Source organism: Rhinolophus ferrumequinum, chromosome 3, assembly GCF_004115265.2.
Source record: "Rhinolophus ferrumequinum isolate MPI-CBG mRhiFer1 chromosome 3, mRhiFer1_v1.p, whole genome shotgun sequence".
In the NCBI taxonomy this organism is placed as follows: Eukaryota; Metazoa; Chordata; class Mammalia; order Chiroptera; family Rhinolophidae; genus Rhinolophus; species Rhinolophus ferrumequinum.
Genome location: NC_046286.1, coordinates 90,620,032 through 90,639,056, shown reverse-complemented (window position 1 = coordinate 90,639,056; position 19,025 = coordinate 90,620,032). Strand labels below are relative to the sequence as shown.

The following is a 19,025-nucleotide window of genomic DNA, read 5'->3' as shown; positions in this document are numbered from 1 at the left end:
TAAAAAATACAGGAAACCCGTACATCCCATGCAACTACTAAATGTTATGCTGCCAAATATGTAACATCATGGAAAAATGTTAATGATAGTGTCAAGTGAAAAAGCTGGTTTCCAAACAGAACATACAATTTAATTCCACGGTGCAAAAAAAGTATACATATGTACACACACACTATATGCATAGAAGAAATCATCAAAGGATATGTGCCAAAATGTCAGCATTGCCTATGTCTAGGTATTTATACTATACATATTTTAGTTTCAGTCCCTTTGTATGTATTTCTTAAACTTTCTACAAGTTGTCAGATTTATAAGAAAAAAGCAGTTAACATTTTGTTTGTGTATTAGTTTAAGATACAAGGTGGTTATAGCAATGGTTTACCAGCTCTGAATGTGAGTTCATTTAAATCATACGCGGACATTAAGAGAATATATACAATCTGTTTATGGAAAGGTGATTCATTGTTATTTAGGAATGATTTACATGATTCTTACTAAAATATACAATGTATGTGTTTTTCTTTCACTTATAATGGAAGGAATTGATAGAACATATGACTACTTTTTTTAAAGATGGAATTATTGCAATCATCTAAGATAATTTTGAATGTTATAAGACCTTGTGTTCAAATGCCTAATTTTAAAGATAAGGAGACTGAAATTTAGTAATAAAATTTTAATTAAATTCTGGTATACCTTCTATCAAAGAAGTAATCACACACACATACACACCATAAATGATAATGCATTTCCTGGCCTTGAGTACTTACCATCTTCTCTAATGAAAATATCTTCTTTTCAAACAAATAGAGAGGTGTAAAGGTAGCATACACAATCGTGTAAGGGGACGATATTGCTGAAGAACCTGCAAAAATAAACATATATCGTGTCATGAAAATTCTGGCCAAAATGAGACTGCCAGTATAGGTTCACTGCAGACTGTTCAATTTCCTTAATGAACATTAGGATAGAATAAAAAGTTAAAGAATTTGAAGTAAAGGTAATACCTTACCTTTGCTGGTGAAAAATAGGTAAATGATTCTAAATGTATTTAATAAATGTTAAATCTCAAATGTGCATCTATTTTATAGAATATCTCACTAATTTTACCTTAATTAATAGTACCATTTAATTGCTAAAGAAATCATTTTATTTCACTGTAAAAATGTTATTGCATAAACTTACCAGTCATCAGTCAATGTAACTTAGAATGGTCTACAAATGATTATGTTCAAAGTAGTGATTTTAACATTGAGACATTTGTTAGCTTTCACAGATAAAATATCTTTATCTTGAATTTAAAGAAGTCCAGGAGTTTTCATGTCATTTCAAGAAGAAAGAAAACATAAATAAATAAATCCTTCCGTGAAGAAGGAAAACATAAGTAACTCAGTTTAGAATGTCTAATGCTTGTAGAATTTACTTCTGAGCTTCACTTATTTATGTGCTCTTTAACATCCCAGATATTACGATATTTGATTCAGTATCCTTTTGTTCTTTAAAGATTCTGGCCAAAATAACAGAATTTATTTTTGTTTATTTCCTTTATCTTTAATTTAAAAGTTTTGTTTTATTCCTTTACAAATTCAAGCACTTCTAATTAATTGTATTAGATATGTTTCTTGAAGAATATTGTCTTTAAAGCCACAAACTATAAATCAGATATGAGCCCAGGATCTCTCTAGAATTGATTAAGATATAAAACATGACCAAGTTATAAAAACATATTTTTACATTTAAAAATCAAACTTTGTATATTTTTCATGGAGCAGAGCTCTGAACTGAGGAAGTTTTATTTCAAAACGTAAACTATAAACCGCATTTCGTGTCTTGAGACTGACCTTAACTATGAGTTTTGTAGAGAAAAAGGCATTGTCACCTTTATTTTCACAAAGAAAGAAACTTAGAGAAAGGTTTAGTCATTTTTCACAATGATGATGAATTATTGGTAACTTTGGAAATGTTATGTCATCCACTATCAAAAAAGATTGCTTATGGCATCAATACAAGAAAACGATTTTTAATACAGAATTAAAAATATAATGACTAGTGACTTTTCTCAACCAAATCACCAGACATGTTTCTATACAAAATAAAAAGCCATAATTACTAAAATGTCCTCACAAAAAACATAATAATTATTTAAAAAGATGATCAAATGAAAAACATAACTAGATAAAGCATAATGCTCGAGGAAAATGCATGTGTTTTCAACCATGTAATAAGTGGTGAGCTGAGAATTATAACCTGCATTCTGCAAGCACCAAGATAGATGACCCAATGTTAGGAATATAAAGTCTTTAAAAAAGATTGTATATATATATATATATATATATAATATATGTTATATAATCTTAAAAATATTATATATGTAATATATATATAATTTATTCATACAGAGGAGGACATATACTAATATCTATGGTAATATATACACTTATATAAATATTTTTATGTTTTGTATAATTGTATATTATATAGAACATATGACATAATATATTTACATAGTACAATATGTATTTTATAATATACTAATACATAATAGACATGTTTGTTAGTATATGTTCTCCTTCATATAAGCACTTCTCCTGTGACTGTTGTACTATACGAACTTGGACAACCTTGGCTTCTGTCTTATACGTAGGACCTTGCCCTATGTGATATCCATACCCATACAATTATGGGCAACCTTAAGCAAGCTTATCTAGATATGTTGAAACAGGAGACACATTTCTATGTTCCAAAGATTTCCAATGTTTTAGGAAACAGCTAAAGTAGTTATTATCCTAGAAGATTAAGAGCTTACAGTCTGAAAGAGACTGCAGAGAATACTGTACATCTGATGAGGGTCTTGAACCGTGAAGTGACCATTTAGATTTGTCCTTTTCCTTTTCCCTTTCTCCGTCTTTATTCCTCTTCTTCCCAACGTCTTTGGCATCTGCTTTTTCTAACATATATAAAAATACAATAGATATCTTTTAAGTGTAAAACCTCAAACTATATTTCTTATTCAGTCATTGTGTTGAAAAAAAGCCAAAATCAAAGCATGATTTAAATGTAAAACAATAGCCACAAGTTTCCCCAAACACTACTCAGTTCTCATTAGAAACATTAAAGTAAAGCAAAACAAATTTTTGAAAATTGATGTGTACTGTGAAAGACCTGCAGCATTGTTTATTATTGACTACACATAATTTTATGTAAAATAGAGATGATCATTTGAATATTATTTATGCATATAAAATTACAGTGTCAGCCGAATTTTCCCATTTTAAAAACAAAACCCAAATAATAGCAAAGCATGTATTTAAAGTTGAGTCCTAAATGTGGAGCCATCTCAGATTTTTATTTGCGGCCTCCATCTCAAGTAAATACAGTTTACTACCTTCAGAATATCTTCTGTTGGAAACTGGATGCCAGACCAACATCTTTTTGCCAGCATTACTTGTGTTGTCGTCAAGCCCTGTACACAGAACTACCTATACCATGTGAATTTTTATTCATATTTACAGTTCTATGAAACATGTTCTCTTTTACCTTAAAAAAAAATCCTCCAAGATTTTTTTATTCCCCAATGAAGCTCGTTCAATTTTGAAATAAAATACAGATTTCTGTCATTTCATTCTGTCATCATCTGCTTAATTTATAATTACTATTGTTCAAGTTATTAATTTTTTTAATTTGCATAAATAAAAACTGTGACATTAACAACTTGTAATGTTCCTTAGCCTCTAAAGTCAACTTGTCTCATTATCTTAGCTTTTATTACAGATTTAACACCTAAGTTAGATACAAAAGTGAACATAACTATAACTTTAAGTGTAGGATGAAACATTTAACTGGGAAAGTAAAGTATAAAAAACAGGTTTTCAGAATTTTATTTTGTGGATTTTCCATAAATATTATACTTCACTGAATAAATTAATTTTAGGTAGCAATACATCATTTAATATAGAATTTTAAAAAAGGACTTTAACAGACTTCAAACTCCTATTCAGAATTTGTAGTTTAAAAATAATATAATTTATACTAAAAATTATGACTAGAAAAAAAATACACTTTCACATAGAAATTTGGATAGTATGCAAGTGTTTACCAAAATGCGTCTTTGCTAATATCCTAAATAAATGTTTCCTCCTCTGTCATTTCATCCCACCCATCTAGCAAACCTCACTCTAAATAAAGTTAGCAGCTGGTTCCTACTGGAGATAACCGTTCCCTAGTTCTGCAAACCTCTGCTACATCTATTTTAAATCACCACGAGAAACTTCATCTTACACCTCCACCTCACTCTCAGCTCATAGATAGGCTGTTTATAAAGAGAGAAAATAGAAAGTAGCCTTTATCAGAAACACTCAACTTCTCCCTGTGAAATCCATTCACCCACCGACATCTACGTCAATCTTCTCCCATGTTCTATCTCCACCTGGTGGAATAGTGACGTTGTTGCTCCCTTGGGTTGGTCCAATCTCTCCAACTGGGCTCTCTGGATCTTGCTCTTCCTGACTTCTCAAGAAACATACACTATTGCTGTCAACTCAGCTCGGATATTCTGAAGCATCACTTAAATGTACTAAGTCTCTCTTATTAGATGACAAATATAAATATCCTGTGTGGGTCCACATATTCCCTGTCAGCTTCCACTTTGTAGCTTTTCTGTTCACAAACTTCTAACAGGGTTGTTTGTACATTATTTTACTTTCCACTTACTTCTTAACACTCTCCAATATGTCTTCCACTCCCATCCTTCACCAGTGCCCAATGTATTCAACAGAGAAATATGAGTTCCCATCATATTTCAACTCACATTATTTGACACAGACTATCTCTCTGATTGTTGAAACACTCTCTTTTTGACTTTAGTAGCACCATGCTCTGCTGATTTTCTTCCTACTTCTCTGGCCTCCTTTAGCCTCCTTTGTCAGGTCATCATTTTTTACCTAGCCCTCAGATGTTTAGCTTCTTTAAGGCTCAGCCTCAAGCAGCCTAGTCTTCTCACTCCATGCTGTCTCCTTGGGAACAGCATCCATAGTTTAATTTAGCATGTATTTCTCAATGATTCCAAAATGTATATTACCAGCCTGGAACTCCCGACGTGAAAATTCCACTTGATTTTCTCAAAAGGTACCTCAAATTCAATTATGTTCAAAATCATTTTGTGATCTCTCCTCATAAAGACATTCCTTTTTCAGCAGCACCCTCTCAGTTAAAGGTGCCACTTTTTTTAACTTTTCAAATATCTCTCAAATTATTCACCTTATCAGCAATTTGACTGTGACTACCCTACTCCCCTACTCCCAGCTACCACTGTCTCTACATGAGCTCATACAAGTGTCTCCAGACTGTTTTTCCTATATCCACTCACCAACCCCCTGCCCCAAGGTCCTCATCCCCACGCTAAGGTCCTTTCTCCTCAAAGAACCGGAATGTGCTTTTGTAAATGTGATTTAGGTCATGACTGTCCTCTAAGCTCTTCATTAGCTATCAATTATTCTTATGATAACGATCAATAATCTTAACATGACCTAGAAGATTTTATAGGATCATGTGCCTACCTCTCCAGGTTCTTCTCAAGCCGCTTTATACCACACGTCCTTTTCTCCAGCTAAACACATCTTCTGCCAGGTCTTCCAAAACAATGTCATTCTTCCTACTGCCTCCCAACCTTTTACCTGTTATTTCCTCTATTTAGGATATTCGTCTCTTCACAGTCCCTCATCTTCTTCTAGATACCCCTCTCATCTTTGCAAACACAACTCAAAGTATCTTAGGGAATTCATCCGTTACGCCCCAGACTAGGGACCCCATATGAACTCCCACAGTTCAGTATTTCCATCTAAGGCTCATGTCTCGGTATACGGATACGATTTTTTAAATTAATTTTAGTCCTTCTCACTTGATAATAAGCTCTAGGAGACAACTTTCACCTCTGATTTTGTTCACAAAGTTATCATTAATTTCTGGACCATTTATTAGTATTCTACTCAGTAGTGTATTGGATGGATGGACAGATGTTAATTTGTGATACATGAGAAAGGGCTTCTAGGTTCAAATTAATTTGGGGACATACAGAATAAAACAAATTAATCAGGCTTCTCCCCTCCCTTTTTTTTTTTTTTTTTTTTTTTTTATACACTACTGCGCATTAGGTCATCTCAAAAAGGGTTGTGATATGCAGATATCACTAAAACACTTGATCTTGGTATATTTTTGAGGAACATTCATAGGAACAATTTTTGTGTAGCGTACTGTGGGAAATGCTGGTAAATAAGATCCTGAATAAGGAATAATTGGACAATATTTTATAAAACAAATTTTTGAAAGATCATAATAGATGCTATCAAACTATACAAAAAAACTGAGTATTTTCTAGTATATTTAATTCTCCTTTACTATACGAGCATTATTTGTACGCATAACTATATAAAATATTTTAGAAAATAGAAAATAAAAAATTACTCAAAATATATTAAATTTAAAAAATATACTTCCAGCTTTAAGAAGATAAATAATCCTAAACTTTATAAAATAATTAGACTTTTCTTCTCAAATTTGAACTTCCATTTTAAAATAGATGGTCAATAAATGATAATCTAATCCTATCCATTTCACATTTCCTGAAAAAATAAACAGGACAATTTTTCTCCTTTGCTCTTTTGGTCTACATATTTGCTGTTTTCACCCTACATACAACACATAAGAATAATGTATTTGATGGAAATTGGAAACTTGATGCGTCTTCCTAAATTAATATTATCTTAATATTCATTTAATATCACTAAATTAATATTTGATGATATTAATATAGTATCATCAAAATGTATAACTGCCTTTCGTTTTTAACGAGAATAAAATACGGAACAATAATTAACATACAGTCAGCACCATTACAAATTCTGAAATCCTAGCAAGGAAGGATCTTAATTATTTCCACAACACTTAATACATGCTAATGACAATAAAGAATCATTAAATTCACCAATGATTGTAAAGCATCCATATTGAGTAACATTGTGATATAAAATGTCTTACCCTTTAAAACTTTGTCACTTTTCTCAAGTAATTTTAGTGTTGTCACTGAAGTTTCAGATTTGAATTCTTTGCCATCTTTCACTTCTTTGCCATCTTTCACTTCTTTGCCATCCTTCACTTCTTTCCCTGATTCTTTTAATTTGGCATCTATCACTGTTATTTTGCTTTCAGACCTGGACTCCTCTGCCAGCTTAAAATCAGGCAATATTTCTTTTAAGAGCTCCCATACTTTGTCCATATATCCTGGGCTTTGAGAAGACACATCAACATTAATTTCCAAATTAAGCTTTTCCCTCCACATCAACAAATTACTGACAGGAAAAAATCAACTTACTATTTCACAAGACTAATTTCAATAGTGACATCAAGTATTAGTTAAAAACACTGTTATGTGTTCATTCATTCAATAAGCTTTGATTGAATGCCTGCTGTGTTTTGGGCTTTGTTGACAGGAAGAGAACAAACAAGGAGTTATGGTTCAAGATGGAAACATATAAGGATCTTGAACTGACCAATTCCCATGAACACCCTGAATCTACAGCTACATACAGAACAATTTCCTCTGAAAAAAACCCCCAAACTAGCTGAGCGATTCTTACACATTTGGTGAATGTGAAAAAACCCACACATGATACAAGTAAGAGAGGCTGAGAAATAATCTCGCGATAAATCCTGCAACTGCAGGGATCGCACAACTCTGAACTTCCGCCTGAAGAGCAAAGGGTTTGAAACTCACATCTAGCACCCCAACATTCAAGACCTTCCCCCGAGAAATGACTCCTCAAAACATCTTGCTCTGAAAGCTCACAGATGCATCCACAAGATGCAAGAAGCTATAGCAAACCCAGAAACAGTTCTTAAAAGGCTCACACAGAATCACCCACTCCAGGGCCCAGAGCAGAAGCAGCAGACTTTCTGTGAAAGAGGTTTATTTGCTTATCTTAAATCTCTGGCTTGAGAGGCAGGCTTCTAATTAAACACACAGCGAAGGGCCAACTGAAATCCTCTCCAGAGACCCAGAGGGCAGGCACTATTTTCATGCTCCCTCTTTGCCATGCATCATCCATTTATGATAAAAACTCTCAACAACGTGCGTATAGACAGAACATACTTCAACATAATAAAGGACATATATGACAAGCCATAGCTAACATTGTACTCAATGCTGAAAAGCTAAAGCTTCCTCTACGATAAGCAACAAGACAAGGATGCCCACTCTCACCACTTTTATTCAATATAGTATTGGAAGTCCTAGCCAGAGTGATTAGGGCAACAAAGAGAAATAAAAGGGATCCAAATTTGAACGAAAAAACCACAAGTCTCAACATTTGCAGATGGCCTTATATTACATATGGAAAACTCTAAAGACAACACACACACACACACACACACACACACACACACACACACACAAACTGTTAGAATTAATAAAATAATTCAGTAAAGTTGCAAGATATAAAATCAATATACAAAATCTGTTGTGTTTCTATACACTAATAAACTATCAGAAAGATAAATTTTTTTAAAAAATCCCATTTACTATGGCATCAAAAAAGAATAAAACACCTAGGAATAAATTTAACCAAAGATGTGAAAGACCTGTACACTAAAATCTATAGGACATTGATAAAAGAAATTGAAAAGACACAAATTAATGGAGAGATACCTCATGCTCATGGATTGAAACAATTAATATTGTTAAAATGTCCATACTACCCAAAGCCATTTACAGATTCAGTATAACCCCTATCCAAATTTCAATGGTATTTTTTTCACAAAAATAGAAAAAATAGTCTTAAATTTGCATGGAACTACAAAGACCCCAAATAGCAAAAGTAATCTAGAAAAGAAGAACAAACTATAGGCATCATGCTTCTTGATTCCAAAATGTATTACAAAGATACAGCAATCAAAATAGTATGGTATTGTCATAAAAACAGACAGATCAGTAGAACAAAATAAAGAACCCAGAAATAAACTCACACATATGTAGTCAATTAATTTATGACAAAGGAGCCAAGAATATATAATACAGAAAAGATAGTCTTCTCAGTAAATGGTGTTGGGAAAACTGAACAACCACATACAAAATAATGAAATTGGACCACTATCTTACTCCATACACAAAATCAACTCAAATTGAATCAAAGACTTGAATATAAGACCTAAAATCATAAAACTCTGAGAGAAAACATAGTCAGTAAGCTCTTTGGTATTAGTTTTGGCAATGAGTTTTTAGATTTGACACCAAAAGCAAAGACACCAAAAGCAAAAGTAAACAAGTATTGCAAATGGAATGTTTTATTCTTCGTCAAATACTGGGATGCCAAGTAAATGGTGTAAGAGAAGTGACCACTGGACTTGACAACGTTAAGATCTTTGTTGACCTTCAGAAGAAACATTTCACTGGTGTGGTGGAGAACGCAATATGTAGATGATATACTATAAAATCATACACTTTTATTAACCAATGTTACCCCAATAAATTTAATAAAAATTTTAAAAATTAAAATTCTTCAAATTTTTATTATTATTAAAATGGTCTCCTTAAAATTATGAAAGTTTGTGAACACCTTTTAATTTTCATGTATGATTCTAGCAAGAGACAATTCACAGTTTTTAGTTAACTAATTTTCTAGTTGTGAATTATTCCGATCTCCTTTGTTACCATCCTCTCATAGACTTCTGATGATTTCATGTCTCTGGTATCTTTACTGACTACTGTGCAGGGAAAATTAAGGTAAAATATGTAAGGAAACAGAATTCATCCTGAAATTCTCAAGGAATTTTATATAATGCTATAAAATGTTATTTGCCCAAATAATTTGTAAAATGTAACATTTTTTGAAATTTTCTTAAAGACTAAAAATGTGTTAGTTAAAGAAACCTTACTGGGGAAGAAAGAAAAAAATCTATGAGTAATTTAATGGTCAAACTTACTGGAGAGAAATGACTTCTGGTAACCATCCCGTGAGTGCATGAATAACTGTGAACTCTCCCAGTTCTCTCCTCTCTGCTTCATGGATGCTAACAAAGCAAATGCACAATAGCATAGTTAATAAAATTTGAAAACACAGAGAGGTATATTAGACATAAGCATATCTAATAAATAGTGATATAATAATAAATGTAGGGGTCACCCTGGTTATACATTACAGCACAAGAAAATACTATTCCAACAGTCAGATGACTTGTTTTGTTAAAGGACTTAAGTAGATTCAATGATAAAATGCCATGTCTATTTACAAAGTATACTTAAAGCTTTGTTTTAAAAATATATAAATTTTTTTTAAAAGATACAAATTAATGTTATATACATATTCATACATGTTATGTATTTTAAATATGTAAATGTAGATAATACATACATGTTATATGTCCAACATATTATCATATTGTTCTTTTAAAAATGGAATAGTGTCCTTGATTTTTCTGATTTCAGTTATTATTCTAAGATGCCTATGAGGCCATGTCAGCCTCCTACATGGCAGGTCAAGGTCAAGATGGGCATCAGACATCCTTAATTAAATCCTTAGGTAATTTCAGAGAAACTAGAAATATCTGTTCTATCCTGTACAAATGAGTGGATCTACCACCATAACAAACTAAAAAAAATGTGATTGGCCAAATAGCACTGTTCTCATTGTAGGTCTTTTACTTTTTTTTCTGAAGTGATCATTCTATTTATATTAACATATAAATGCCATATCCCTATTCTGCCCAGGAGTCATAGTTTCAGTCCACCATATGCCAAAGGTGGTGACCAATGAATTTGTGTGTCTACATATGTCAAAGATAACAAGAATCTATTGGGATAATTCACAATCTAAACTACTTTGTGAATAATCACACTTAAGAAGTGACTATACAAACCTCATAGAAATAATCCTTTTTCCTTTGCATATCTCAGTGATATTGAAACAACTACTAAATGTTAAGTTTTAATGTAGAAAGCTAAAACTCATGACAAATAAAATCTGAGGAAAACGTATAGACAAATATAAATTGTGCCATGTAGTGCAGGTCTCCCCTAGAAAGCCTAGGAAATGTTTTACATGTAGTCTGATCCTTTATTTTTAGGCTGAGTTTATTTATTTATTTTTTAAAAAATAATAATTCTATTACTCAACTTGCTATAAAATTCTATTGAACTATAGCTTTAAGAAAGACAAAATACCACTCCAATTATTCAGGTCATACATTTAATGCTTCACTGCCCTTGCAGCTCTAATTTTCAGAACTTCAAGTGAAGACCGACAATTAGGAACATTAGGAACATTGTTTTCTTTCAAAATAAACACACATAATTGTCATCAATGTGAATATTTGGTAGTATTCAGCTACCTAAAAAGATCTGGGTGAGTTTTTAAAACATCATTGAAATTAAGGGCTGCAAGCTGGGTGAAACAAATTCCCAACAGAAAACTGAGTGTTAGTAAAAGAAAAGAGACAGAGAGGATGGCAGTAGGAGTGGCTGTTTTGTCGTGTAGCGCTGGGAAAGAAAAAGAAAGCTGAGCTAAAGAAAATCCACAAAAAGGAGACCTGGTTTCTGATGGACAGTTCTGTGTTTATATAAAGGGAGGGGACTGAGCTTTGAGCGAATGGCTGATGTGGTCTGTGAAAGCATATGGGTGTGTGCGGTTGAATAGTGAGATGCTACGGCACAGAGCAAGGTGGTGGGGGTGTGTGTGTCAAATTCAAGCTGGTGCAGAGTAGGTGAGCATTCTCCCACCAAGGAAAGACACTAAGTTGCTATGCATTGGCAACTCCAGCATCTAAGCTTTGTTTGCATTGCTAGGGCCAGGATGGAATGAGCACAGGTTTCTGCGAGTGGAAGCCAAGAGAATAAACACAGCAGGCTCTCATCTATGTTGCTGCACATGTCATGAAAGAATGTAAGACATAAGTAGATTTCACAAGAATATTGAAGAAATGTGAATGGTTCTCATTGTGAATGTATTAAAAAGGACCAATGTTACCAAAAGCGTGAGGAGCACATCGACATCCTTCAGAACAGTTCAGAGTTTTCAAGATTAGTGTTGTGGTTACAGAACCTAAACCTTTAACTAGATTCCAGTATATATTATTCAGAATTTAGATAAACCAGTATGTTCCCCTACAAAACAACTTCTCTCTATTAGGCTGAAACATTATTTTCTATGATTGACTTTCCATTCATAGTCAGAGAACACTGTGTACAGAAGTTTTTTGAGTATTTTTACTGGGGGGAATTTTATTTTATTGCTGGCTAACCCAATATTTCAAATTAGTGGCTTTGGCATATTCATTTTTATATGAGAAAGTTTACATTGTTTGGAAAGAATGCTTTTTAAAATTGATGTTTTAAAACATAAAGCTATGGAATATTGATGTGGTAGAGTTGTTATTACTGTGGTTTGCCTTTTTGTTTTCATACAAATGAGTGACAATTCCACATTCTACGTACTCAACATTTGCCAGCTTAATGATAGCTTTACACAAAAGCATTGGCCAGAGTTCAAATTCACAAGTTGTAGCTGGAAGCAATAGATTGTTATCTTCATCAAAAGGCAGAAAATCATCAATTGTTATCTTTCTCCAGCAACCCTAAAAATGAAAGCAAAGAAATATACTATCAATGGTTTATATTATTTTCTCTCATATGTTATTCGACACTGTTGACATTATTGTTTACTGTTCTATAATTTTAACTTCTTATATCTAAAGACTGATATATTGGTTTTCAATACTACTTTGGCTGAGAATTTTGGCTTATTATTTTATTTAATGTCTTTATAGCACATCCAAATGAGGACATACATGACCATCCTTATGTATGAGGTCTTGTAAGCACATTCTTGGGTGCCCCATCTTACATAATGCAGTAAGTTAAAGTGTTTCAAATAGCAGAGCCAAAACATTACACAACCATGGATAAATTTCGGCATAATTAAATAACTTAATATAGTCATAATGAAAATTCTGCAAATATAACTTAACTAATTATCATTTATCCTGATAGGCTTAGTGATCTTATGCTTCCAATGACCATGTTACTCCTACTCCTAATTAACTATCTAGTTTTTTAACTTTAATACTTCATTTAATAAAATCATTATGTTAAGCTACATGCATCTTACTTCATAATTAAAAGCCTGCGATGACATTAATGATCGAGAGCTCAAGGATTTTTTCAACTTCAGTTTTACATGTGAAATATTATTATAAATTCATTCCTTTGCCCAAGAAATATTTTCAGCAGTGATATGAGCATCGTGAATCCAAAGACTGACATAACACAGGGCCTATACCACTGAATTTTTATAGTTCAAATAAGGAGGAAATATATCTAAACAATATAAAATACAGTATGTCCCAAGTGCTCTAGGATTAGAAAAGAACGTATAACTAATTCTTCTGATGTCTTCACATGAAAGTGGCATTTGTACTGAAGAGTCAAGGAACAATATATTTTCCCCAGGTACATAGGAGCAATAGGGTGAAAAATGGTTTCTTGGTGTGACATTTGTAACTCTGAACTCACATTGCCTTATTTAGTAGTTATGTCTTATATTTTTCTTTCCTAATAGATGATAAATCAAAATGGAATCCTAAGAAATGTTCAAGAAACTCACAGAAGGACAGGAAAAGGGAAACAAATACAATAAAATCACCGACTTAAATCCTAATTATATCAAATATAAATTACACACAAATTAAAAACCAAGAGTAACTTAAATATACTTATCAAAATTAAGAATTTGCATATATTTTGATAGAAAGATTCGATACATGCAGAAATCCTAGAAAAAAATAGTAATGCAAATGGGCAAAAATATATACACAAAGATGCTATTTTACAGCATTGTTTGTACTGGTACAACACTGGTCATAACCTAAACGTCAACATGAAATTAGCAAAATATGCATTGAAATTCTTACATTCAGTCAATGGAGTGCAAGGTAGATCAACATATATTAGCCAAATAATGTACATGGTTAGGACAAAATACTTGTACTATATGATCTTATTGTTACTAGTAGGTTTATATATGTTTATAAGAAAAAAGTTTAGGAGGATTTACAGAAATCATTTACTATGATGGTCTAACTAGGTAGAATCAGGGAACTTTCATTTTCTACTTGGAACATTTTAATAATGTTTGAATTTGTTTTACTAATACCATGTATAATGTTAATAATAATGAGAAAAAAAAAGAATGTTTATATTTTGGAAAAAAAGTAATTGAATGTTAGAAAAATTTGTCATGGCATATATCTTGAAAAGAGTGTTTCTCAAGTTTAAAGAACCACAAAAATGTGACTGGCGGCGGGGAGTTTCTTTCACATGCTGGACAGCAGGTTCTGTCCAGAGACTGATTCAGGGGCTTTGGGTTGGAGGGTGGGAGACAACATGAATGGTGCTGATGCTGGTGGTTTTCTGTACCTCACAGTTTCAGAAACGGAATTCTACAATAATCTTGTACCTTAAAAGTATAAGGATTAATCAGAAACAAAAGTTAATGCATTTTTTTATATCAATGGATTGATGGCAACTGGGGAAAATGTGTGTGTATTTTCTCTGTTTATTTGGAGACAAATGAAAGTGTTGGGACAGAGAAAGGCTGCCAAGTGCATATTTCAAGTGGAGAGCAATAACTTAATTGCTTCTTTCAAGGAGCCAAAAGAATGCTGACAGTGGAAAGTACCTAATGAGACTGTATTTGGCCCAGTAGCGGTATTAACCACTGCAGGTTAAATAAGAGAGAAAACTGCTTTGTTTTATAATGCTGTTATTTTTTCTTTTTTTTTTTAATTAAAGTTTATTGGAGTGACAATTGTTAGTAAAGTTACATAAATTTCAGGTGTACAATTCTGTATTACCTCATCTATAAGGAATTCTTTTATGAGACAAAGGATAAGCTGGTGTGAAACTTTATACTTTACATGTCATGTAGAGAGGCTCTGAGAGAGAGATTGGTTTGCCTTGAAGAACTTATTATGGTAAATGCTTCATGGGACAATAGGAAAAAGGGAGAAGAATACAGAGAAGGAAAATTAATTGTTTAATAAGAAAAAGGTAAAAAAGCATCAATAAGTTGAAGATAAAAAAAAATGAAGAGGAGACTCAAGGGATACAAGATGTGACGAGGGAGGAAAATCAATGTAGGGTAGAAGATGTGTATTATATTATATTTATATAATATGATATATAATTATATATTAAGTATATTACATTATATTTTTATATTGTAATAATATAAAAACATATATTCAGTATATTATACTGAATCAAGTAGTAGAAAGTAACAAAGCATATTTTTATGAGCACATTTCTTAAATATTTGCTATGAAAAGCAAAGGATAGACATGTAAATACTGAATTAGAATTGAAAGAGAAAAAATCAAAAATTAAATTGTGTACGTCTAGAAAAAAGGAACAATATAGTTTATCTTGTCAGAAAGAATGTACTAATTCTTTACTACACCTAAAAAAATATATACATATATATGCACACAGATGTTGACTCAGCCCTACCACCTGGGAATTATATAGGAAGAGGTAGAACTTTCTGACTCTAGCCCTGAGAGTACATATTTCTACCAATCAGAAAATCAGGAAGCCTTCTCTCTATCACATGGGTACAGTCTCTGAGACAGCCAAGTTCTTGTTTTCTGCCCTTGAAAAACTGCATCTATCTATTATCATTGCTACCAGGATTATTCTATATCATTTCAAGGAATGTAATTCCAATTTTAAAGAATGAACCAAAGTGGAGGAGGACTAGCAGGAGAGTATTGTAATCTGGCTTGTGTATTTACCTTACGAAAAGAACTATAGATTGGATCAATATATGGATATAAGAAATACATGGTGAAGCAAAGCCCTGGTTAGAGAAAGCATCTAGAGGGTACTAGCTTCTTATATATGTTTACATATAATACTGAATAAACTAAGTGATGGAGTGCTGCATGCTCCATGTCCATTGCTTTGGAGAAGAATGAAGCAAGAACAAGAGAGGTAGTGCTAGGGTTTCAGACAGGTTAGAGGGTAAAGGCCTCAGAATGAGTGTCTTTAACACTAAAACCAGAAGATACTCAGGCATTGGCTGTTGTGTTCTAAAACAAAAGTTTATTACCCAAATATTCCATATGTAACCAAATTAGCACTCATATGACAACCACATATAAAAAAAAATAGACCTCAATATTCAAAATTTATTTACCTAAATTACAAAACATATATATTCTAAATGAGTAAAAGTCTGAAATGCAAAATCCATCTAAATGAAAGACGAATCAAAATAAAATACTCAAGAGAGGGAAGCTGTGGTAGGAAAAAAAAAATGATGAGGACCAACCCCTTGTATATAGAGAACAAAGGATAAATAATTATAAATAAGTGTTCAAAGATCAATACCAGTACAAATCTTTATTCAAAAAATCTATGTGCCAAGAAAACATTGAAACAAAAGTACTAGGTTGATTTTGTTCTAAATATCAAAACAAACTATGAATTTATAATAATTAAAGCTATATCGTATTTGAATAGAATAAAAAACAGTAGAAGAAAACAGTGTCCAGAAACAAACACAAGTCCATATTTGAATTTAGTGTATGATAAAAAATGTTTTTTAAAACCAGTGAGTAAAAGGTAGAACATTCAATATATAATGCTGGGGCAACTAGCTGAGATTCTGGAATAACAAAACAAACCAGTTCTTTATTTCGCATAGTAGATAAAACAAATTAAATGCCCAAACATTAAAAAAAAAACAAAGAAAGAAAGAAAGAAAGAAAGAAAGAAAGAAAGAAAGAAAGAAAGAAAGAAAGAAAGAAAGAAAGAAAGAGAAAGAAAGAAAGAAAGAAAGAAAGGGAAGCAATACCAGATAAAATTAAGGGGAAATATTTTTTTTATATTTTCGAGATAGTGATATCTTACTTTAAATAACAAAAAAGCCCTAGACTCTGTAAAGAAAAACAGTGACATAATTGACTACATAAAATTGCAAGCCTCACTTGGATGGAAGACGCAAAGTTAAAAGATAAAGTTTAAAAGTGCTGCATTTATACCCACATATATTATCTATAACATATAAAAGAATACTTATAATCCCATAATAAGAGTTTAAATAATCTGTTATATAAGTAGGCAAATCTAGGCAATTAAAGACATACATAAGGCATATGCAGATTTAGTGGGATACTAGAGGACCAAGCCCCAACACAGGGCAGCAACTAAGTTTGGGCAAAGGAACCACAGTAAGGCCATATTGCAGGAGCTGACAGGCAGAGCATTGCCAGCAATCACTGTACATCCTCTCCATCTTCACGTCCTCACTCAAAAATCACTGTTGGGCGAGGGAGAACCTGGTAAGCTGTTCACGTTATTTGCCCCAAGCTCTACCAAGGGCCAGGAAGAGAAAGGATGTGTCTCTTTGGCTTCTATAGTAGGAGGTAGCAGTGGGGGAAAAGGAAGGAAAGAAGGAAAGGAGGGAGGGAGGGAGGGAGGGAGGGAGGGAGGGAGGGAGGAGGAAGAGAGGGAAGGAAGAAAGAAGGAAAGAAAGAAAGGAAGGAAGGAAGGAAGGAAGGAAGGAAGGAAGGAAGGAAGGAAGGAAGGAAGGAAGGAAAGAAGGAAAGAAGGAAAGAAAAAGAGGAAGGGAGAGAGAGAGGAAGGGAGGGAGGGAGCGAGGGAGGGAGGAAAGAAGGAAGGAAGGAAAGAAAAAAGAAAGGGAGGAAGAGAGAAAGAGAGAGAAGGAAACTATTATAATAGTATTGAGAATGTACTATTTCTCAGGACCTTTGCGAGTTTCTTTAACATAATTACTACACTTTATCTTCACCTGTATTTGTCTATGACATGCTTTCTATTATCTTGAGGAAAGTGGTCCCTTTGCCTTTGTGTGCAAGGGACCCTGAAGCCCTCACATTGCCCAACAATTCACCAAGAAATGCTGAGGGCCAGCAAAGCTTTCTCTGTCTAGTGAACAAGACTATGGCCATGCACTCCAGCAAGCTGCGTACAAAATAATCCATATGGAGCCAGCTGTGTCCCAGTGCTCAAAAGTCTAACAGCATTCCCCACAAGTCATTTCTTAGATGAAACCAATGAGGAAACGGAAGTCACTGCACATGAGGTTCAGTCTTTCTGACTGCCACCTGCCTGGCCCTCTTCCCTCATGAGCTACATTATCTAAAGAGACAGGTTAAATGATCACATCAGAGTGAGATTTCCAAATTGGACTAAATACATTTTTTTTTTAATTTCTGGATGTGAGGGATCAATACAGTTAAAGATAAATACATCACATTTTCTTTGCAAAATGGGATATAGTGTGGATAAATGTTGACCGCTATCTGGAAGGAAATTTGAGAAGAAGGATATAAGGAAGCAGAAAGAGAGGGGATGGGGTGGGGGAGAGAAACTTGACAGGGTTCTTTCAATGTTCTGATGCTGCATTGACATTCTTAATAATTTTGAACTCCACCGCACCTCAAGTTTAGGCAAATTTGCATATGCGGGGGCCAAGTACACAGGTATTTGTCCTCTTCACTCTTCCTGTGTTTACCTTCTTTCTATAATCCCTCAACTCTATCCACCTTATCTCTACTTTCTTTACGCCATATCCTCCCTCTCACTGCTCTGCACACATTTAAAGCTCTAAAGTCTAGTCTGTCAAATCTGCCTCCTGATTGATAAATAAAGAAGATAAAGGAATTTAGGAAGTTATTTTTTCTTCTAACAACATTTTAACTTTCAAAGTGTACTGTCTTGCTGTGAATATTATAAATAAATACATGAATAAATAAATAGCCAGCCAGCCCCAAATCCTGTTTTGGATATCTGAGGCTAAGATTACCTTCTTTACCTTCACCTTCCCACTGTAATGGGCCTATTATTTCCTAAGCATGGGTTTTTAAAATTCCCCATCTCAGGACAATAGATGGCTTGGGTTCATCAAGGAAAAAGTCATGTTCTTAGACATACAGAATGGAACGGTTAACTTTTCATA

The 19,025-nt window shown here is 33.1% G+C and overlaps 1 protein-coding gene across 1 annotated transcript in view; it reads right to left on the bottom strand.

Moving 5' to 3' along the window:
- Positions 1-19,025, bottom strand: part of ADGB (androglobin) — a 141,139-nt gene that overhangs the window by 92,773 nt on the left and 29,341 nt on the right. The window contains exons 6-10 of the mRNA XM_033095014.1: positions 12,479-12,618; positions 9,973-10,059; positions 7,033-7,280; positions 2,807-2,947; positions 771-865 (exon numbers count right to left, since the gene is read on the bottom strand). Of these exons, the coding sequence (XP_032950905.1) occupies positions 771-865; positions 2,807-2,947; positions 7,033-7,280; positions 9,973-10,059; positions 12,479-12,618 (711 nt within the window). The remainder of the gene's footprint in view (positions 1-770; positions 866-2,806; positions 2,948-7,032; positions 7,281-9,972; positions 10,060-12,478; positions 12,619-19,025) is intronic.